Source organism: Sorex fumeus, unplaced genomic scaffold (genome assembly GCF_029834395.1).
Source record: "Sorex fumeus unplaced genomic scaffold, SorFum_2.1 ptg000037l, whole genome shotgun sequence".
NCBI lineage: Eukaryota > Metazoa > Chordata > Mammalia > Eulipotyphla > Soricidae > Sorex > Sorex fumeus.
Window position 1 is genome coordinate 24151218 of NW_026606094.1, and position 23139 is coordinate 24174356.

The window sequence follows — 23139 nt, forward strand, 5'->3', positions numbered from 1 at the left end:
TTAAATACGAACATCCTACATTCTCCCAAATATGTCACGGTTAAGTAAAAATTCATCTAGGCAAAAATAGTATTTATGCTTCCATTTTATTGTTTTTAAGAATTAAACTGCCACCTCAGTAGTCTTAAGAGCAATATAATGAAACATACATACATTTAACTTAGACTTAAGTCCATCATAGCTTCAAAGGCTTCCCTGAAAAAAGGCTGGGATTCACATCTTTTTTCCTTAAGGAAAGAAACACTAACAGTAATTCTGTAATCTTCTACCCACCCACCCGCATTCAAATAATAACTGGACGAATTCAAGTCTAACACCATTCAAAGTTTATCTGCTACAACACAATAACTGATCTGCCTCCCTTCGTTATTTCTTAAACCTAACCAAAAATAAATCATTTTTTTAAAAAGCCTAAAAATTCTTTACATGTGGAATTTTACCATGATTTTTCTTTTTGTCCAATATATAGGCCAAGTGGTGTCACATCACCTTCAACTATAGGGACCTTCAGTTAAGAAAAAAACAAAAACAAACAAACAAAAAAATAGGAGAGCTCTTCAGAGTTTACAAGCTCAAAAGTGAATTTGGCTATTTTTTTTTAATCATATGAAAGAATGATACTGAATTTTTAACAGTAATATTAATTTAACAGCTCCTTAAAAGGGCGTGAAAGGGAATCAAGTTTGCACCAGTCCAAGTACCTACAGTAATATGATAGAAGCACTCGTCACCAATATTTCACACTATTTCACTCCCATGCTTCTAATACAAGAATTTCTCACTAGAAGTATTGCATTACTTAAACTGCTAGGTGTGAGAGAAAAAAACGACACTTAAAAAAGATGTATCAGTTGTTTTTGGCTGTAAAGGGTAAAATGGCCATTTCTAACTTCAACTCTTAAGTTTATAGATGACTCTGTATCTAATTATCTAAGATGATAAACTTGTTTTGCCTGTACCTAACAGAATAAAATGGTGAATTAGCAATCTGTTAAACCTTTGTCAAAAAGTATTATAAATTTATACACTACAAACTATTTCATAAATGATATCTGCATACTACACATTTCATGTTTATATTATGCACCATTTTAGAGGGGAGGAAATACTTCACAGGGGTTTATTCAAAGGATATATAATAATATCGCCCAAATGTTAATTTATACATGAGTTTTGTATAAACTGTAAGTGGTCATCTTAGTTGGACAGTAATGAGCCCCTATAATGCAAAAGCTGACTAAAGGCACCTTACAAAGCACTGAAATTCACAATTTAGTCATTACACTTCTCTTCAATTTAAAATATCTGATGATCTTCACTGCTGACTCCATGCTAAAATATTCCAAGTTTTAGACTCCTTAACCAATAAAAGGAATGAAAAATAATTAGAATTTTTAAAGAAAATGGCCAATAAGCAAAACCAAGTACAGGATCAAACTCTACTGTGAAATAAGGAATTCCATAAAGTCTACTTAGCTTAATACAACGAGCAGAGTAGAACACACTTCATGTATAACACCAAACAGTTCTAATAAAAAATGTTACTTAGGATTAATAAGTGTGGTGCATCAGGAAATGTTACCCATTCAGTAAAAAACATGATAAACTGTAATTAGTAACAGTATTTCCCAACAGCTTGTAGACTGTAGAGTCAAATACTTTGGCCACATCTTCCAAATAATTAGTTATACCTTTTAATATTACAAACATGAATGTCTTAGTACCAGAACTGCAATGTATTTTGGTGCTCCTGAGGCTGCCTATGTATGAAGGCATCCAAGTGAAGTGCATTATGTTAATATACCTCAAAATTTCAGTGCCTAAAATATGAAATAATTCTCTACCATTTAACAGTCTGTCTTGAAGTAAAATCTAATAGATCTTTACTTTTAGGGTTTTATTGTAACTTTGGGAAATTAGTGGTAAAACATGTTTTAAAAAACAGTGGCTGCACTTAAATTCACATAAAAATAGCATTTGTACAACCATACTGAAATTTAATCCTTTTACACAGGTTAACAAAATTATAACAAGAAAAACTAAACATTGGGTTTAACAAAAATGATACCTTGGAAACTGGAACAACGAAATTTTTCTTCAAAAAAAAATTTTTTTTTTCTTTCACAAACTGTTGCCTCTGGGTCATTTTACCACATTAGGGGAATAAAGTTGTTAAAATATAGCTGTGCTCAATTGAGTCACTTCTCTGCACTATGTATAGTACTCGAAATCAATTCTAAAGTGAAGATTTAGAACGATTTTTAAGAGACAAGACCCTATGTGTTTTACAGTTACCTCAGTAAGGGTGCTCTTTTCCTTCCCCAGTCAAAGCTTAAAAGATTGACTATACATTAAGTTCTTCCCCCTACCATATCTTCAGTTCAAAATACTATTATCATTGATAATACGGTCTATATCTTGTCTGATCTGGATGATGTGGTCCAGGAAGTGGGGTCTGAGAAGGTGGACCCTGCATTCGTGGTGGAGGTGGTGGCCCTCTTGGTGCAGGCCATATACCAGGACTCATTCCCCCTGGTTGTGTAAATGGAGGGCTCAAAGTTCCTTGATCTTCAGTGAACTGGGGTAAAGAGTTAGGATTATAATGGTGAGGAGGGGGTGCAGTTACAGGTGGACCAGCGTGTTGAGGTGGGGGAGGTCCTGGAGGAGGATGGTTCATATAAGGTGGCATCTGGGCAATAATATGTCCAGGGGGAGGGGTTATTGGTGGTGGAGCAGAGGTCATTGGTGGAGGTGGTGCTTGGCTATAAACCAAGTGAGGCGTACCTGCAGCCTGGGGAGGATGTGGCATTGGATGGCTTATTGGTGGAGGTGGTGGTGGGGGTGGTGCATAATGTTGCTGTGGAGGCATAATATGATGCGGGTGCGATACCACTGGTTGACCCTGATATTCAGGATGATGGTGAGCAGGTGCTGGGGCAGGTGGTGGTGGTTCTCTAGCACCTGAATTTGAGTCATCCTGAATAGGGACAGTTATTAAATTGCTGATTTTTCTCGTTGAAATACGAAAGGTTTCCTGACTGACCGAACGAGGTGGAGGTGGAGCCATAGACAATTCTGCTGGAGGAGCACGAATATCCTCATGTGGCTGGTTATAGTGCTCATGTGGCACATGCTGCAGAGGAGGTGGTGGCATCATGATGTGCTGCTTTGGTGGAATATGGCTCATATGGTGCTTGTCTGGAGGCATTATAAAACGATCAGGGATTTCAGTTGGTGGTGGAGCAATAGGAGGATGAACAGTTTCAAGTGAAGCCCGCGTAACAGGTTTTCCAGCTCTCATATGGCGGTGGTTGATATGAGCCTGTAAGTCTCTCTGAGATAAGTATGTTCTCTTGCACCCTTGAACAATGCTACACATGAAGAGAGAACCTCGTGTACACTGTTCAATTCTCTGCACAGGATCACTACAACTAAATTAAGAGGGAAAAAAATGGTTTACTAAAAAGACTACAAAAGTAATTAAATTACTACGTAAAATAAGAATACTTGAAAATCACAATTTCAAAAATATGCTTATATAATCAAGTGTTAGATACATACTACTATGGAAAAAATTCATATTGTAAAAGCTCACAATTAAGTGTTAGACTTTCACCCCTTCCCACTTTGTTGTATCCTCACAATTAAGCAGTGGCATTTTCAACCTCAGAAATCTCACACCCCCAACCTCAGAATTCTTAACAAGAAAAAACTGTCTTTAAAACATTTTCAGAAAAGGCCTTTTTATTCCTAAGAACTTTTCTGACTTTTTCAAATATAGGTATGTTTTGCAAAAGAATTTGCAAAGAATCCAGGACAATCCAAAGGATCTATCACAATCAAGAATTCAAGCTTGTATACAGTGTTTATTGAGCAATAAGTATTTGCTGAACAACTAATACTAAATAGAAGTAGTAGAAGGTAACAGTGGAAGGTACTGAAAGAACTAAAACTGAATGAGACCAACTTAGTCTTATATTAAATATAAGGAATTTCAATTCGAGAGACTATGAAAAGTTCTTAAAGGAATCTTTCTGAATTGTCATATAAATTTACTCTTAAAAAAGGCATCAGAAAACAAATGAGTCCATGCTAACAGCTGATTAGACCATTCCACTTACATAGTTTTGTTGATTTGTGTATCATTATTTTCCTAGAAATGGTTAATGGTCTGAAGAGAAATAAATGCTCTTCAACTGGCTACAGTATAGGGGCCAGAGTGACAGTTCAATAGGTAGGTGCACTTGCACTGCATGCAGCAAACCCAGGTTTAATTCCTGTCATCCCATACAGTCCCTGTGCCCTCCAAAAAAACAATAAATAAAACCTACAGTATGAAAGCTTCAAACCAACTTCAGCAGTTATTTTATGTAGGAATATACTATCTTAAAGTTCTACTTCTTTTAAATTCTTTCAAAAGACAAAAACTAGTACTGCTCTACCTTATGTTAAATAGTCTGTTAGGTCAAATAATATTCCCAGTGTACTCTCTCATTTCCACTTTACTTTCAGTCATATAATTCAGTTGGTAACCTTGAGCTATTTCTCTAGCTCTGAATATGCTTTTAATTTCCCAAAATTTCTAAAAACTCTAAGGAGGGAATATTCTTAAACTCACAACAAATTTGACAATCAGTTATTAAAGTCTAATAAAAATATGCAAAGGGGCTGGAGTGATAGCACAGCGGGTAGGGCATTTGCCTTGCATGTGGCTGACCTGGGTTCGATCCCCAGCATCCCATATGGTCCCCCAAGCACTGCCAGGAGTAATTCCTGAGTGCAAATCAAGGAGTGACCCCTGAGCATCGCCGGGTGTGACACAAAAAAAGGAAAAAAAAAAGAGCAAAGAAAACCAGTAATTTCTTGTCTGTCAATGAAATCAACCCTTTCCAATGATGACAATATTCCTATACCATAAAATTAAATCATCACTTATACCATTCATAGCTTTATTAATACCAGTAGTGCAAATTTTGGGAGAGATTCAGATATAAGCTATAAAGAATATAAGAAATCTACATTTTAGGAATTTTCTAGGCTCTGTTAAGAATTCTAAATTGATTTTAAAATTTGTTTTATTCTTGATTCTTCAAGACTATCATCAAATGGATCAAAATAAACCAAACCACTAGTTCTTCATAACTGAGTTTATGCCACAATAGTGCTTTAAGATATATTTAAAACATGACAATCTTCTGAAGTTACAAAGTAAAAGCTTCTTTGTACTTACATGGTACTGACCACATGCTACGTAACTCGTTACTACCTGTATATGTAGTATCTAGCATAAAGTATGCACACGTAAGTATATACTTATATACAGACACTTGCACATACTATAACAGGGGACGTAGAGCCCCATTTTAGTAATGAATAAAATAACCTCAGTCACACAGCTGATGAAGGACAGAACAGAGATCTAAATCCAAGAATTCCTGGGCAGGAACAAAGAAATACTTAAACTGCTTTTGTGTGTGGTGGTGGCAGACGGGGGGTGGGGGGGAAGAGAAGGGAGGGAAGCTGGGGGAAGCAGCAGGCCTGGACTTGCTCCTTGTTCTATGCTTAGGGATCACTCCTGGTGGCACTCAGGGAACCACAGAGAATGCTTGGGATCAAACGCAGGTTGGCTGCATGCAAGGCTAAAGCCCTTCCCACTGCACTACTCCATGTGATGTCAATCTTATGATTATAAATATATTTTAGACACTTTGGCCAATTAAAAGTAACAGATATTAAAGCTGGGGGTGTGGTTCAGTGGGAGAACACCTGCCTTGCATGTGTAAGGTCCCGGTTTGATCCACAGTACAAGAAAAATTATAAAAAGACAAACTATGTAGTACTATCTCAAGGAAAACATTAAAAGTCAATTCTGGGCTCTCAGAGATTAGTAATGCCTCCAACAGCTGATTTATACTCTGACCCTAACACAAATTTTAAATCTACCACAAACTTTAAAATGTAATGATCTTACCCTGGACACATCTTATCTCCCTTTTTTTCATGTAATATAGCACAGTCGTAGCAAAAGACATGTTTGCATGGAATCTGTGAACAGAGATATAATTAAGCATAATAAAATTTAAAATATTCCCATTAGACATAAAGTACAATGCAGTAGGTATAGAACGTACTTGGAAACTATTTCTAAAGCAAATACTTATGAAATATTATATGAAAGCAACAATTAAATACTTTCAGACACAAAGTCCATTAAGAACATGACAGAAAATTCGCTCTTTCCCCCCAAACACACACACCTGCTTACACTTTCTGAAGGTATTAAACCCTATAAATTTCATCCAAGGTTTCTGCAAGTTAATAGCTCCTGAGAGAACTGGCAACTAAGCTCAATCTTATGTTCTTCTTGACATCCCGTTATTCATCGATTTGCTTGAGCGAGCCCAGTAACGTCTCCATTGTGAGACTTCTTGTTACTGTGTTTGGCATATTGAATACTCTCGGTAGCTTGCCAGGCTCTCTGAGAGGGGCGGAGGAATCGAACCCGGCTCGGCTGGGCTGGCTGCATGCAAGGCAAATGCCCTACCGCTGTGCTATCACTCCAGCACTATTCAAACTGGGGGGAAAAAAAAAAAACAAGTATCGGCCTTCCCACCACCCCCTCCTGCCCCGGCCACCTCAGAACTTATTGGAAAACCAGGTATGAGCCGGCAGTGGCGGGGCAACTGCAGTCTCACGGGAACGGGGGCAAAACTGGCTCACCCTTCCTTCACACCTGACCGAAGCCACAAGTTGCCCCCCACAAGCGGCTCTCTGGCACGGCCATGGCACCAGATGCACAGAAACCAATCTCATTTATCCGGCTCTTGGCAGAAATCCCTCCAGACTTAATCAGTAAAATATTAGAAATCAAAAATTGCACGGCCGCTGACATCATATGGTTTTCATAACCAACAATAGGAAACAAATTATTTCACAATCCGTTTTCAGCAGTTCTGATTGTTGGGGGGAAATTCCAAATAATGGTGCTTCTTTTGTCGAAATAATGTAACCAATCAAAGTAGAGAGAGTTAAGTAGAAATCATCTGCCTCACAGGCATCAAGGGGGTGGGAGGGGGGCATTTTGGGGTTCTTGGTGGTGAAAAATAATTACTGGTGAGGGGAAGAGTGTTTGATCATTGTATGACCGAGACTTAAAACTTGAAAGTTTTGTAACTTTTCTCATGGCGATTCAATAAATAAATTTTAAAAAAAAAATCAAGTATCTCCTATATCTAATGTAAGGTACATTTACCCCGAAAATCTGAAATAAAATTTAAAATCAGGAAAAAGTATGTTAGATTACTTTAAAACCCACACCCTATTACTGTTACTTATTGTTTACTGTTATTACTGTTATACAATAACGTGCACAATCTATGCCCTCTACTATGACAGATGTTTATTAATTCCTTACAAACACAAACATAAAACTAATTTTTAAAGGTCAATATTACTATTTGATTTTAATTATAATGGCTGCAACTAAGTCGGCAGGAAGTACTTACAATCTTAGAGTTTTCTGTGGAGTGGATAGGTTTGGGGTGATATAAACCTGATGGTGCTCATGGATAACTCCTGGCCATTTGCTCAGGGGACTATGTACAGTATTCACAGACCATGTACAGTGGGTGAGTTTGATCACATGTAAGGCAAATGCCGGAACCCCTGCAATTCTCTTCAACCCCTATACTAAAAATTGTAATCTTGTAACTAGGGAGATAGTGCAGGGTTTAAAGGACTTTTTGAGGGATGGGGGGTGGGACACATGCTGTTGAACTGGATTGAATTCCCGGTATTGCATATGGTCTCCTGAGCACCTTTAGGAGTGACATCTAATCATCGCCAGGTATGACCCCAAACCCCCACCCCGTCATAAAATAAAAACACAACTCTAAATAATGACTTCAAACAAAAAAAAATTTTCTCAAAAAAATTATCTTGTGGAATTTCAGGTGTTTATCTTTAATCATTTATGTGCCTGTAGGTGTCACCACCTCCACAATTCAATAAAAGGAAACAACCAACTTCTCCCATTTGTTGGATATAAAGAAACATTGTAACAGTATGACAAATGGTCATAGTTGGAACGGGAGATCCGTCTACAGAACTGATGAAGCCAAAGGAAAAGTACAGTCCCATGGGCAGTTTTCTTATATGTGGCCAATCTGGATTTGACCCCTGGCACCCCATATGGTTCCCCAAGAATCCCCAGGTGTGACTTCTGAGTGCAGAGTCAGGAGTAACCCTTGAGTATTGCCAGGTATGAACCCAGAATAGAAATCAATCAAACCGAAAACAAACAAATAACCAAGAACTAAGTTTACAATGGAAAGGAAGTTGGCTTATGTGGAGGAAAGTCTGGAGATAGGTGTGGCATTAGAATGATGTATGCATAGAAAGTATACTTAACAGTATTGTAAATCCCAGCTCCTCAGTAAGGATAAAAGTATTTACGATTAGTAAAATATCCCCCAAGAAATTTAGGTTTGGGAAGCTAGTTTCCTTAATCTACAGGCAATTCAAGAATTGATAATTTTACTAAGTTTATAGTATCTCAAAATTTTCCTATTGCAGACTTATTTTTAAATGCCACAACTGTCATCATATAATAGAAATTGAAACTACTTAAAATTTCAAAACCCTACCTCTATACAAGGGCTGGAGCACAGCAGGTAAGGCGTTTGCCATGCACATGGCCGACCCAGGTTCGATTCCTCCGCTCCTCTCAGAGAACCCAGCAAACTACTGAGAGTATCCTGCCCACAGGGCAAAGCCTGGCAAGCTACCCGTGGTCTATTCGATATGCGAAAAACAGTAACAAGTCTCACAAAGGAGACGTTACTGGTGTCTGCTCGAGCAATGAAAAATAGGAGGACAGTGGACAGTGCTACCTCTATGCAAATATTTATATTTACAAAAAATAGAACTATTATACTTACCATTCTCCCATAGATTTTAATAGGCAATCCACATTTGTCACAGAAATGAACTGGTGTATCATCCTTTTCACCTAAGATGTTTATCTGTTGAAATGACATAATAAAAAAAAATTTTTTTAAAACATTCCTTAAAAAATATTTTATAGGGGCTGGAGAGATAGCACCGCGGATAGGATGTTTGTCTTGCACGCGGCCGACCCGGGTTCGATTCCCAGCATCCCATATGGTCCCCTGAGCACTGCCAGGAGTAACTCCTGAGTGCAGAGCCAGGAGGAACCCCTGTGCCTCGCCAGGTGTGACCCAAAAAGCAAAAAACAAAAAAAAAATTATAATGTACTATTATTTTTAAGGTCGATAAAAAAAATTAGATTGCCTATAAGGATACCCATGACATTCTTCAAAGAAATGGAGCAAACACTCCTGAAATTTATATGGAACAATAAGCCCCCACGAATAGCTAAAGCAATTCTTGGAAAAAAGAAAATGGGAGGAATCAACCTCCCGAACTTCAAACTGCACTACAAAGCAGTAATAATTAAAACAGCATGGTACTGGAACAAAGGCAGAACTGCAGACCAATGGAACAGGGTTGAATACACTGACATCTCCCCTCAATCATATGATCATCTAATCTTTGATAAAGGTGCAAGTAATGTGAAGTGGAGTAAGGAAAGCCTCTTTAACAAATTGTGCTGGCATCACTGGACGGCTACATGCAAAAAAATGGGCTCAGAACTCTGCCTAACACCATGTACAAAAGTAAGATCAAAATGGATTAAAGACCTCAACATCAGACCAGAAACCATAAGGTACATTGAAGACAAAGTTGGCAAAACCCTCCATGACATTGAAGCTAATGGTATCTTCAAAGATGCCAAGCCACTGTCTGAGCAAGTGAAAACAGAGATAGATAAATGGGACTATCTTAAACTAAGAAGCTTCTGCACCTCCAAAGAAACAGCGACCAAAATACAAAGACAGTCTACAGAATGGGAAAGGATATTCGCTGAATACACATCTGACAAGGGGTTGATATCCAGGATATACAAAATACTGGTTAAACTCCACAAGAAGAAAACATCCAACCCCATCCAAAAATGAGGCAATGAAATGAACAGAAACTTTCTCAAAGAAGAAATCCGAATGGCAAAAAAGCACATGAGAAAATGCTCTACATCATTAATCATCAGGGAGATGCAGATCAACACCACAATGAGATACCATCTCACACCTCAGAGACTGGCCCACATTCAAAAGAACAAAGGCAACTGATGCTGGCGCGGATGTGGCGAGAAAGGGACACTCCTTCACTGTTGGTGGGAATGTCCACTGGTTCAGCCCTTCTGGAAAACAGTATGGACGATTCTCAAAAAATTAGAAATTGAGCTCCCATTTGACCCAGCAATACCACTCCTGGGAATATATCCCAGAGACGCAAAAATGTATAGTCGAAGTGACATCTGCACTTGTTTGTTCATTGCAGCACTCTTTACAATAGCCAGAAACTGGAAGAAACCTGAATGCCCAAGAACAGATGACTGGTTAAAGAAACTTTGGTACATCTACACAATGGAGTACTATGTAGCTGTTAGAAAAGATGAAGTCATGAAATTTACATACAAGTGGTATAACATGGAAAGTATCATGCTAAGCGAAATGAGTCAGAAAGAGAGGGATAGACATAGAAAGATTGCATTCATCTGGGGGATATAAAGTAACAAAATATGAGATTAATACCCAAGAATAGCTGAGATCAGCACCAGGAGGATTACTCCATAGCTTAGTGGCCAGTCGGGCATTCTAGAGGAAAGGGCAGCTCAGATAGAGAAGGGAACACCAAATAAAGGGTGTTTGGAGGATCCTCCCAGGAGGGGAGATGCATGTCGAAAGTGGACTATGGACTGAACATGTTTGTCACTGAATGCCTCTTTTGCAGACCACAACACCCAAAAGGAGAGAGAGAACACAGGGGATTGCCCTGCCACAGAGGCGGGGGGGATGGGGGGATGGGGGTGGGAGGGATATTATCCATGGTGGTGGAAAATGGGCACTGGTGGAGGGATGGGTATCTGATCATTGTATAATCAAACCCAAGCACAAAAAATTGTAAATCTACAACTGTACCTCATGGTGTTTCACTAATAAAAAAAAAATTAACAAAAAAAAATTAGATTGATGATTTCTTGGCATAGTATTCCCACATATGCCACACCATTAGCTATGTCATCATTTTTTAGTTTTTTTCTTCTGTCAGTGATTACTGACTTTAGTTCACTTTTCTGAAATTTTGACTTCAAATTATTTTTGGGAAGAGGGCATTAATAAACATTTGTGTGTGCTAAAAGGTATAGCTATAATAAAACATCATACTATTCTTAAGTATTCTGCAATGTTCTGATAAAATTTGTAAATATTTTAAGAAAATATTTAAGTTTGAATTATACCTGAAAATCCCAAAAAAGATGTCCAGGAAATCTTCGCTGATTTCCAAACAGCTCACTCCCTTTACAGTCATACCGTTCTTCTTCATTATAATCAAAACCTTCTGGGGGAAAAAAGCATTATTACTTTTCAATTTTAAAACTGTATTTAGGAAATATATGTACATGGCAAAATATGCCTATTTGCTAAAGAGCCCATAAATATCTTTCAAAATTTTTTTTTTAAATGACAAGACAAGCAAAACTAAAAATAGGCTAGAAGGGATCTTGGCAATCAACTAGTCCAACTCTTGTCATAATTTTTAGAATATTGCAGCATGTAAACCAACACATAGAAGACTAGTGGCAGAGCCAGGAATGGACTTTAGATCTCTTTGTTCATATTCAAGTGCTTAATAATTCACCAGATTACATCTAGTATAAAACTTTTAATTATCATCATGGCTTTTGCAAATTTTTGAAATAATGACCTCAGATAACTAATCTATCGATGCAAGCAGTTGTTACATGAAGCTGATTTTATTGTCAAAAAGATATAATAATGAGAACAAACAATTTGGCGGAATTTGAATCAGGTATCCTTTCCTTTAGCTTTAAACTGATCCTTATTTTATAAAGTTAAGATATTTAAAGTTCAACCTTTCAATTAAAACTACTTCCTGGTTAATCAAAGAATGGATATGATATAGTATCTACTTTCTAAGTATCTGCCCATAAAGTATATAAATCAGTGTAAACTTAAGACAATATGAAGATCAAATGAGCTCAATTTTCCACAAACTATCTAGATTAAAAACTGAAGTAATCTTTTCATCTCATATAATAGAACAGAAAACCAATGGACAGTTTAATGGAGATTCTAGGTCGAATCCAATTACCTAGAGTAAAGCTGAGAAGACAAATATATCCCTCCAAGGTGCCAGGCTTCTCATGATTCTTTTGGCCCTAGAACTGGGTAAACAGAGTAGCCAAAGCACAGAAGTTTTATCTTTACCCATACAGCTAAAATTCAGCACCTGTGTAAGGACAGGGACAGACACAGACACGCACACCCACAGAGCAATGCAAGAATTTTTAAAAATGCAACAGACATTCAAGTGTACTCATTATTTCCAGCACAATATAAAGTTTTTAAAAAATGTTCTCATGTGTTACATCTCGTTTTTGGAATCTAGTGGAACCTAGGCTCTTTAATAGCCCATTTACAGCTTATAAAAACTAGTGTCTTCTAAAATTAAAATTAAGAAAAATCAATTTTCTTATTTATATAAAACTCAGGAAACTGCTTTCTGGTGTTTTTGGTTGTTGTTTTGGGTTGCACCTGGCAGTGCTCAGAGTTCACCTCTAGCAGTGCTTGGGAAACCATATGAAATAAGTGAATCAAACCAGGGTCAGTTGTGTGCAAGGTAAGTGCCTAACCACCTGTATTATCTCTCCAGCCCCCAGAAAACTGCTGGAATTGGGCAGCAGCCATGGACATCAGAAGTTAATGCTCACTTTTCATAGTAGTATATCTATCATTAGATTACTTGTACATACAGATAGCATACTACCACACAAAACTCTTCATTTTCATCATTATCTAAAGAAAAAAAAATGTTTTAAACCTATCATACCCAAATGAGAAATAAAAACAATGTAAGTATTCAAGGATTATCTCCAACCTCAGCTTGATCTGTTAAGAAAAACAAAACATTTCCCCTAGAAAGAGGTATAACCTTGCAGATGGGTATACCTGAGGGGAAACTACAGAATAAAGATTTTAGCTTTTGTGTATTGTTTACATCATTACACCAAAAATTTGGACCTTATTATACAAATTACCTTCATATTAGAAAATCACTTTAACTTTGAATAATTAAAAATCATTCAAAAAAACAAGTCAAATCTTAGGACCCCAACTACAGAAAGTACGGCAGATAACCTCTACGTTGCTGCTGCTACAATTTTTATTTGACACCAAATATACTTATAATTTGATTGAGTTTTTGTTTTGGTGCTAGGATTGAATCCAAGGGAATAATACATGTGAGGTATCCATTCTACCCACATGAATATAACTTTTTTTTAATTTTACTTTTATAAAGTTGTTCACAATGATTATATTCAATATTCCAATACCAATCCCACCGCCATTATTTTGTTACCAACCACCACCCAAGCCTGCCCCAATAGCAGGCCCTAAATGATTTATTTTGTAGGCTTATTATGATTAATTCACTAAAAGTGATCAAAAAATTTCCTTAGAAGGCCACACAAATGTATTTAAATGGTGAAATAATCCTACAACAAAAAGAACCATAATAATATTGTACACATAGACACAAATATTTATACAGCTTTTATATGATAGGGTGAGATTCTTATTCAGGAAGATATGACATAATCCAATGCTAGGACAAACAGTTGTTTCAGAGAAAAATAAATTAAAGCAGACTCTATTTTTTTTATAACCAGATATATAGTCATAAAAATGTTCCATATGGCCAGATTAGTCAATAGGTTATGGTCTCCAGAAGTTAGTGTACTATGCCATTGTAGTGGAAAAAGTCACAAATAATGGGATGTAAATGAATGGAATAGCAGATTTCCAATAGGTAAAGGTAAAGGTAAAGGCCCTCCCGTTGATCGTCGATTTACTCGAGCGGGCCCAGTAACGTCTCCATTGGAGACTTTGTTGTTACTGTGTCTGGCATATCCAATACTCTCGGTAGCTTGCCGGGCTCTCCGAGAGGGGCGGAGGAATCGGGTCGGCCATGTTGGCCGCTTGTAAGGCGAGCGCCCTACCCACTGTGCTATCGCTCCATTATTTACAACAACAGGACTTGATTTGGCCAATAAGCCCTAGCTTTCCAACAGGGTAAGATGGAAAAATGTTTGCACTCAAAAAAAGATACAAGAACATTATAAAACCTAGACAAGGTAACAAAAATAAATAAAAAATACCCAAGGCATGTGACTACAATGAATCCTTAAGTTTCTTTTAAATAATTATATGAAATTAAAGGTAAATAAGGAATATATATAATTATCACAAAGGGCCAATTATATATTAACGAACAAAGAATTGTACAAATCCAGAAACAGGCCAGGTAAATCCAATGGGCTTACTTGATCTAGATATAGAGGCTGATCCCCTACACTGCATGGTTCCTCAAGCACTGCCAGGAATGGCCCTGACGGCCCTTAGGCACTTAAAACACCTAGACCTATTTTCTTAAATAAGGTGCATGTAAACATACAGCTAAGGCAAAATCTCAAAGGCACATTACTTTTTAGAAAAGGGGGTAGCTAACACCATGAAGAAATTGCAAAAATGTTTCCAGAGGGGATGAGGAGAATAGGGTTAAAACAATGCTTTTTGCATGTGGCAGCCCCATGTTCACCCCGCAGCACTGTATGGTCCCCTAGGCATGCTCAAGAGTGGCCCCCAAGTACCATGAGGGGGTGCAAAAATTGAAGACAAAAAGATGCCAACAGAGATTATCTCTGCTGTTGGGATAAATGCAAATATTTTATTATGTTTTCTTAAATGGGCAGTGTTACTTTTAATGAGGCACTAAACCAAACCAAAACTAATTATAAAGACAGAGAAAAATTTAATAAGTTACAATAAGTATGAAAGATTAAAAGTAGCTATAAGATCATATAGACTGTAGAATCATACAACAGGACTTTTGAACCTGTTAATTTAAACAAATTACCTTCATCACCAGGTGGAGCCTTTGCAGGCATCCTGTTTATAGTCCTCTGAGTTCGAGGTGCAGCCTTAGCTTTGTTCCCTTGCTTGGAGATGAGCTTTATAGGAATTCTTCTTCGCACATCAAGACCACCCAACGATCCAGAACTATTAGTGCCTTGTAACTCATTGTCTGCATTAGGGGAAAAAATATAATTTACTTTAGTCTTTTCTTCTCAAAGATTACTCTGCTTCTGATATATTAAAGCAATTTACCAACGTTATCAAAAGTTCAAGGTCTGCATCACAACTTTCTAAAGATTATTGGATAGATGTTTAAGTGCCACTTGTCTCTACTGGGTGAAATACCTAAAGTAGTATTTTGAGACAGAATCTTTAAAGAGTTGATCAAAAGGGGTCTGAGATGGTAGAGCAAGTTACTTGCCTTGCATGCAACTGACCCTGGTTGTAACTTGGGCACCACATAAGGTGTTCTGAGCCTAACCAGGAGCACCCCCAGAGCAGAGCCAAGGCGTAAACCCTGAGCACTGCCAGTTGTGATCCAAAAACAAAACAGCAAAACAAAAAGTTGATAAAAGACTCTTCCCTTTTAAGTGGACAATAAAAACTTCCAAAGAATTCCAAAGGGCTTTAAAGAGACATAAAACACTTCATAAAACCAAGATAAGAACCTATCTTAGAGATTCTGAAAAACAAAAGGAACAAGAAAAAAGAAACCACCCCAATTTCTACAAGCATATGAAGTACACATTCAATAAATTTATCAACTGTATCTCTATCTATTCTCAATAAAATGGAAACACCAGCAATGACAGAATTAAAAATTGTATCTAGAATCTGCAGTTTTCTGCGTTCAGGGGTCATTCCTGGTGGGGCATGGATTACCATATAAGGTGCTAAAGATCCAACCTGGGTCAGCTGTGTACAAGGCAAGCACCTTACCTGCTATTATCTCTCCAACTGCTGAAGCTAATTTTTAAAAGGATGGATATTCCCACGAGAATAAAAGATTTTTTAAAAAGCGTTCAGGAATGTAGTAGCAGTTTAGTAGAGCATGCAATATCATACATGTTAAAATACTTCTAGCTATACATGACTGAGTTCTTAGCACTGTAGTAAAAAAAAAAATTCAAAAGAATGTAGTGTCTATACTTCAACTATTCTACACAACTGATACTAAAATCCTTGTTTAAAACACATTAACTCACATGTCAAGAGTAATGACATCCTTCTGAGTTTAAAACTGACCTTTTCTGAGGCATATGAAAATACAATACACGAAATATTACTGTTTACCAAATAAAAATAGACACAAAAGAAAATGCTAATAAACTGACTTTAAAAAAACTGATGTTTTACTCCACTCATTTTATTTTAAGGACCTTCTGTGTGGCAGTCAAGAGACACAAGGCCCCTCCCAGTGATACTAGGGAGCATGTGTTGCTGGGAATCAACTAGAGGTTGGCCACTCACAAGACATGTGCCTCAACCCGTTCTCATTCGAGTCTCTAAAACAGTACAAAACAAGCTTCTGAAGAAAGTAATTAATTGTCTCTGCCGAAGATAATGCAACTAATATTAAAAGCTAAACTGTCCACATTAAATTCAGTAATGATGAATTTGAAGGTAGTAACCTCTGTTGCTACTAGGATTAGACACATGTTAAAGTCACATTTACTTACTCTATTTCTGAACAATATAAAACAAAATTAAAAATAGGCGCTTAAGAATCAAATTCTACTATTACTTTTATAATAACTAATTCTCAAAATTAAAAAAAAAATCACAGAAAAGGTGCTACTACAATCTCGAGTTATCCAGCTTGGTCAATTTTTAACATTTGATTAAACATATTAGCTCATATATGACAGAATTCCCCCCCCGCCCAAGAATATTCCAAAATTTTCCAAAGCCCAAACAAACCAAAAGAACAAGTTGCTTCACAGCAGTTAACACTTGAATACTGTCCAGGAATTAAATGGGTTCCTCAGCTTTACCTTTGTGAATAATCAAAATACCATCACTTCATTACTCTTAAGTCCCTTTCATATTAACCCTGAACACTTGAGCTTATATGCTACGTGTGTAACCTACTACAATCTTTAAAAGCCAGCTACCTCTTAACTCTTGGCTATCTTGCCTTAGATTCCAAGTACATACACAAAGTCCACCATTTAACAGAAGCACTATCCAGGTTTTGTCTTGAGGTTTTGGTTAAGAATCAGGACACAAAGCACAATTTCCTTTTGAATATGTCTACTAAAGACAAAAAGCTCCTAACAACAAAGCTCCTTAGATATTACACACAAAAAAAATGAGAAGTAAAATTCAGGTCATTTATGGCAAATTCACATAAAAAAAGCACTCATATTCATTTCTTAAATATTTTTCTTCTATTTCACACATGCAAGGCAAATGCTCCACTGCAGATTTTGAATTAAAGTAGCCAAAACCAGTTTACAAAGTCTAAGTTACTGTTACAACTAAATGCTAATTTTTAGAATGGCCAAAAAAATGAAGCTGTGTTTAGGGTTTCTTGGGAGTTATTTATAGCAAAGTTCTATTAACATTACAGATAACCTCCATTTTATGTATGATCATTTCAATAAAATCATAAAATCATTTCTGCATAATATCTGGGAATTTCCATTTTCCTCAAGAAAAAGCCTTGCTCAATCCTGATGATAAAATAATTCACTTATGCTGTCATGATGTCTTTAATTATAAGGTCACCTGGCATTCTCCCATATTCTGATGATTTTAATCTGTGATTTAAATAGGTTCCAAATCAGGACCCAGGGTGGTAGGGTGGTAGTACAGAGTGCAAGGCACTTGCTCTGCACGTGGCCGACCTGGCATCCTATATAGACCCAAATCCACCAGGAATGAGCCACGAGTAACCACCACTGTGCCCGAAAACCAAAAGGGAAAAAAAAGGGGGGGAGGATCCAAATTCACACTTAGAAATTTCATGAAAATCTTTTATGAAGTTTATAAATACAAATCAATGTACAGCACTTTTTACTGATATGAAACTTATGACATCAAAACTGATATGAAACCTTAAGGACAACACCAAAACCAAGCTTTTCTAAGCAGAAGGGTATCTGAGAAGAAATTAATGGTTTAAGTAGTGAGCTCATTATCTATTGTTTTCATGTCAAGATGACTTTTAAGAAAAGTTTTTTAAATACATTTTTGGCTTTCAGGCCATTACCACCGATGCTCAGGGGTTACGTCTAGTTCTACACTCAAGAATTATTCCTGGCAATGCTCAGGAACCATAAGGGATTCCAGGGATCGAAACCCGGGTCAGCCATGTGCAAGGCAAGTGCCCTACAGGCAGTACTATCTCTCTATCCCCTATGAAACTATTTAGAAAAATCCACCCATTTTACTCTACTAACATCCTCTACATTGTTGAAAGTAATCTGCCTCCCAAACCCAGGAGAAGCATCAAATGGTATTTTACTAGCACTAAGTGTTATCTACTTTAAAATGAAACTCCTATATAAATTATATATAATTTCCAAACACTAGACTAGTTCTGGGCACTCTTCCGTAATCTTTTCCTTGAAGGATTCTCATCTGCCCTTTTGCCTTAAAACTTTATATTGTTCTAAATAGGCCTTTCAATCCAGAACTTCCTCAGATTGCCATTTGACACTGTTCCTTGTATGTCTGACATACATTCACACTGAGCAATTCCAAGATCCAGTAGCAAATTCCTGTCTCATCTCTACACCTTAATTTTTATTTAGGGACCATGATTTACAATATGGTTGATAAGAGATTCAGGCCATCTTCCAACTCTACAACCACCACCAGAGCGAGCATCCCTTCATCAATGTCTCAAGCAAGTTCCCTTAGTGATTCTTTTTTAAAAACAAAACAAGAATTATAGTTTGAGACACATGTTTATATTGGTGTAACTAGCTGTGATGATAAACAGTCACATATTCAACCCTAGGAAAACACTAAAGACCCTTGACTTATATAATTTCCAGTGCACCTCATCAATTCCCCCACCCACTCACCCCTTGGCATTCTCAGTTCTGTAATCCAGGAACAAGGGCTTGTTCATTAACTATTCCCTTGTTCCCTTTCTCCAATGCCTGCACAGATGAGTGAGATTACCTGTATTTAGCATTATCCTTGAAACTTGTTTCACTTAACATGATGCTCTCCAGTTCCATCAAGTTACAGAATACTGCAGGATTTAATTTTCTCTTATGGCTACGTAGTATTCCATTGTGTACATAGACAAGTACTTTTTCTACTCAACTGTCATAGAACATTTAGGTTGTTTCCATATTCTGGATTTTGTCCTAAACTTGTCAATAAACATGGGGTGTTCATTTGTCTTTTTGAATATTTTTGTGATTGGGGCACTATGCCAAGAGTGTAAAAACTGGATCACGTGGTGACTTTATTTTTTCACAAACCAATTTTTCACTAAAAAGAATTTCCCCAAACTCGGCAACAAGAAACTGTTTTGCCAATCAAACCCAAAACCTAATCTCTCACCTTTCTCTTATATAATTCTGAACCAGCAATGGGTCTGAGTTACACGATAAACGTATTTAATGATTCGATCCACCACTGTTTTCACCAAACCAAGCCGCCTTTAATAAGTCTCCTGCATTCACTTCCAACATCGTGGGGTTTTTTTTTACTTTTTTTTTTTGCCTCCCTCTTACCTTCTTCACAGAACTGTAAAAGGTTTTTCTGTTTGTTTTGGGGCCTTTTTTTGTTTGTTTGCTTGTTTTTAAGTTCCTCCACTTTCAATGCTTCATACTGCACGTAAAATGCAAATCCTTACCTGGGTGGCCTTTCGAGTTTTGCACCACCTTCATTTTTCCAATCTCGTTTGGAGTTCCTTCCCCAGGCTAAGCTGCAGACAACCCTCCTTTCTCTCTACTCTTGTTTCTACCTCAGACAGCGCCTTTGTTCGGGCTGGCCAACGCTCCCTCCAGAACGCAGCGGCTGCGGCTTCGGCTTCCTGCCCCCCCAGAGCCGCCCGTAAACTCCCCATCACCTCTCCAGCGCCAGCTTCCCGGGCCCCCTTCTCGCAAGCATCTTCCTCCAAACCAGCACCACCCTGCGCCCCCCCACCCCCGCCCGGTCGTCCCCATAACACAAGCCCGACCCCGCAGCGCACGGGTGCGCGCGGGGGCTCCCTGCAACCCGACGCACGGCACCGGGTCACCCGAGGGACGGGGGGGGCGGGGGGGGGGGGAAGGGCCGCCGGCAACTTCGGGCAGGGACGAAGTCACGCAAAGGTCCCTCCCGGGGATGGGGAAAGTCTTGCAAACTTCCCGAGCGAGGAGAGCTGACAGATGCGCGCGCGCCGCATTTCCTCACTCCGAGGGGGTTGGGCACTCCCTGAACGGCCAACCCGGCACAGCGCGAAGCTGCAAACAAAACCCCTCAGAGCGCGCCCCCAAAACACACACACACACACACACACACACACACACACCGTCCACCGAGCGCGCGGGGCTCCGCGTCCCAGAGAAACCGAGACGCACCGCCTTTCCCTCCCCCGCCCCCCAACACACACACACACACACACACACACACACACACGCCGGCCCCGGGCGCGCCCCCGGCTCGGAAGGAGCCGAGCGAACTCCTAGTGCAACTCCACGCACGCCGCAGCCGCCTCCCTTCCGCCACCTCCCATCGGCCCAGGGCCGGGAAGAACAAGAGCCCCCGCCGCAAGCGCTCCCGTGAGCGGCGGCGAAGCCCTCCGGGCGCCCGCCCCGACTCCCCCACCACACGGGGAGTCTTGCAGGACGTCAGGCGGGCGGCCGCCGGGAGGACCGGGGCACGGTGGCCGCGCGCTCTCCGGCCCCCCTCGAGAGCCCGCGCCCGCCCCGGGCGGAGCTCAAGCAAGCGGCTGCTGCCGGCACTGGCTGGAGGCGACCCGGCCCCGCATTGGCGGGGTAGGCCGGGACACCCTAGGCCCTGGCCCGGCGCGGGGGAGCAAGCCCGTGCGCTTTCACCGCCACAGAGCCCCGTGCCGCGGCGCGGGCATAACCCGTGGACGCCCCGCCAGGCGGACCCGTCCCCGGCCGGCCGAGGGGGGCACGAACGGGGACCCCCCACAGCCTCCGCCTCCTTACCAGTGTGATCCATGATTCGGCTCGCGGGGCACAGTGGGAGCGGAAGTCAACCGCGCCGGAGTCGCGGGCGGCGCGTGCGCAGCGCCGTGCGGCTCCCGGGAGGCGGAAGTGCGCCCGGCTCGGGCTTCCTTTTCCCGCGTCCACTTGCCCGACTCCAGTGTGCGTGTGTGTGTGTGTGTTGGGGTAACGGGGAAGGAGTCAGGCATAACTCGAGCGGCTGGAGCGAGAGCGAGCCCGCGGAAAGTTTCGGTGGCGAAGTCGCTGAGGCCTCGCTCCTCATGTGTTTTGCAAGAAATGTTGCCCCTGAACTGTAGGAAAAAGAGACCGGCGGGAACGGAGGGAGGATGGGGTGGGGTGAGGAAGAACGCGGTAGGAGCCGAGGCTGAAAGTCACGGCGGGGAGAGAGGCCGACACACACACACACACACACACACACACACACGCATGCATGCCCACGGAGCGCGCGAACTCCCCACCACACACACAAGAACACACGCCCACGGAGCGTGCGCACCCCACCCATACACACACACACACACACACACACACACGCCCGCGAAGCGCTGCCTTCTGGGACTTGTAGTGCGCCGGAGCCCAGCAGCCGCCCGGCCCCAGCGCGCAGGCTCGGCCGTTGGGCGGCGCCCCGCCCCTGCGGGCGGAGTAACGGTCTGGAATCCCTCGGAGGCCGCCGGCATCGGTCGGCTCCACCCAGTCCCGGCTAAAGTGTAAACACGCGCGCTCGGGAAAGGCGTCCCCTCCCCTTAGGGAAGGAGGTTGGCCCCGGGGATGCGGCAGCCTTGGGAAGCCCCTCCCCTCCCGAGAGAAAGAGGTTTTCTTTTTTCTCTTTCTCGCTCTCTGCTGCTTGCAATTGTGCCGACGGGTGATCGGAATACGTCCACCTATGCCCGAGGGCAGATGCGCGCCCCTGATCACCCCCCTCTCCACCCCCGGGTTTCCACTTTTTTTTTTTAATTTTCTAACCGTTGAAATGCACATTAAATGCTTGACTGGCGCTTGCTGCCCAGAGCTGAGGATTGTGGCGCTAGAACACCTACTCCTAAGAACAAGGGGTGCAGGGGGGCGCTGGGTGGCGGGCGATTTCCAGGCCGGAGGGTGGTGGGGTGGGGGGGCGGGACACCACCAGTATTGAGGAGCTGAAGGAGGCGGGAGCCCCCCTCCCCTCCCCGAGGCGGAGAGTGCGCTGGGGCTGCCCGGAAGGGCGCGGTTGGAAAGGGAAGGCCTGAAATGGGGAAAGAGAGTGAGAGCACGGCACGGCGGTACCTAGTTCCAGCTCTTGGTCCCAGGGGTTGGCGGCGGCAGCGGCGGCGGCTTTCATCGTCCTCGGCCGGGCGCAAGCCGAGTGCCCGAGGGTCACTGCAGGGCACCTTCGGGGCCGGCTGCACCGCGCGAGGCCTGGCGCATCGGGGTCCACTCCCTTCTGCAGCCCTCACACTTGAGGCTCTGGGATGCGTGGAAAGGGAGCACAATTAGTGGAAAACACAAGCTCGGAGTCAAGGGATTTGGGTTCTATTCTCGTCATCCCTCGGTGACGACATCCTTACCTGGGGTTATTCACGCTTCCCGTGCCCGGCCTTCTAGATCCCTAAGAGAGGGTTATGGGGACCTGATAGGAAAATGTTTGCACCGGGCGGGGTTGCTAGGCCAAGTGTGGGAGGGAAGGTGGTCTCTCTCTGCAGCCCGGTGCCTGCCCTCTGGCAGACAAGGGTGGTGAACAGTAGCGAGGGGCTCTTTGTTGTTTGGGTCCTGTTTCACTGGGAGCCTCTGTTTCAAAAGACTTTCCGCCTGCAGCTTTTGTGTACAACTTTTCGTTACATTCGCTGCCGAGGACCTTTGTGAATCCAGAGTGAGCCTTGCTTTTTGTAGAAATGTAAGGTGGAAAGCGTTACTCTGTATTTTGCAAGATGTTTTCC

General features: G+C 41.0%; 1 protein-coding gene across 5 annotated transcripts; it reads right to left on the reverse strand.

Moving 5' to 3' along the window:
- Positions 1-67: 67 nt before the first annotated feature.
- CBLL1 (Cbl proto-oncogene like 1) lies at positions 68-22640 on the reverse strand. 5 transcript variants are annotated; one of them, XM_056118148.1, is made up of 6 exons: positions 22490-22640; positions 15085-15252; positions 11384-11481; positions 8940-9023; positions 5972-6045; positions 68-3431 (listed from the first exon to the last, which is right to left on the reverse strand). In XM_056118148.1, the coding sequence occupies exons 1-6, from the start codon at positions 22542-22544 to the stop codon at positions 2396-2398; spliced, it is 1515 nt and encodes a 504-aa protein (XP_055974123.1). In that variant the 5' UTR covers positions 22545-22640; the 3' UTR covers positions 68-2395. The 5 variants fall into 5 exon arrangements, with proteins under 5 accessions (XP_055974123.1, XP_055974122.1, XP_055974126.1 ...); XM_056118147.1 differs by having other exon boundaries at positions 11384-11484; positions 22490-22639; XM_056118151.1 differs by lacking the exon at positions 22490-22640 and adding an exon at positions 21209-21312.
- Positions 22641-23139: the final 499 nt, after the last annotated feature.

Excerpts from the sequence above, each read along its gene's own strand:
- CBLL1 (XM_056118147.1), bottom strand. The coding sequence starts at position 22,544 with ATGAAAGCCGCCGCCGCTGCCGCCGCCAACCCCTGGGACCAAGAGCTG. Across the intron at positions 11,485-15,084 it reads GGCTCCACCTGGTGATGAAG|AAGGTTTTGATTATAATGAA; the intron begins GTAATTTGTTTA and ends TTTTTCCCCCAG. Across the intron at positions 9,024-11,383 it reads ATCTTTTTTGGGATTTTCAG|ATAAACATCTTAGGTGAAAA; the intron begins GTATAATTCAAA and ends TCATTTCAACAG.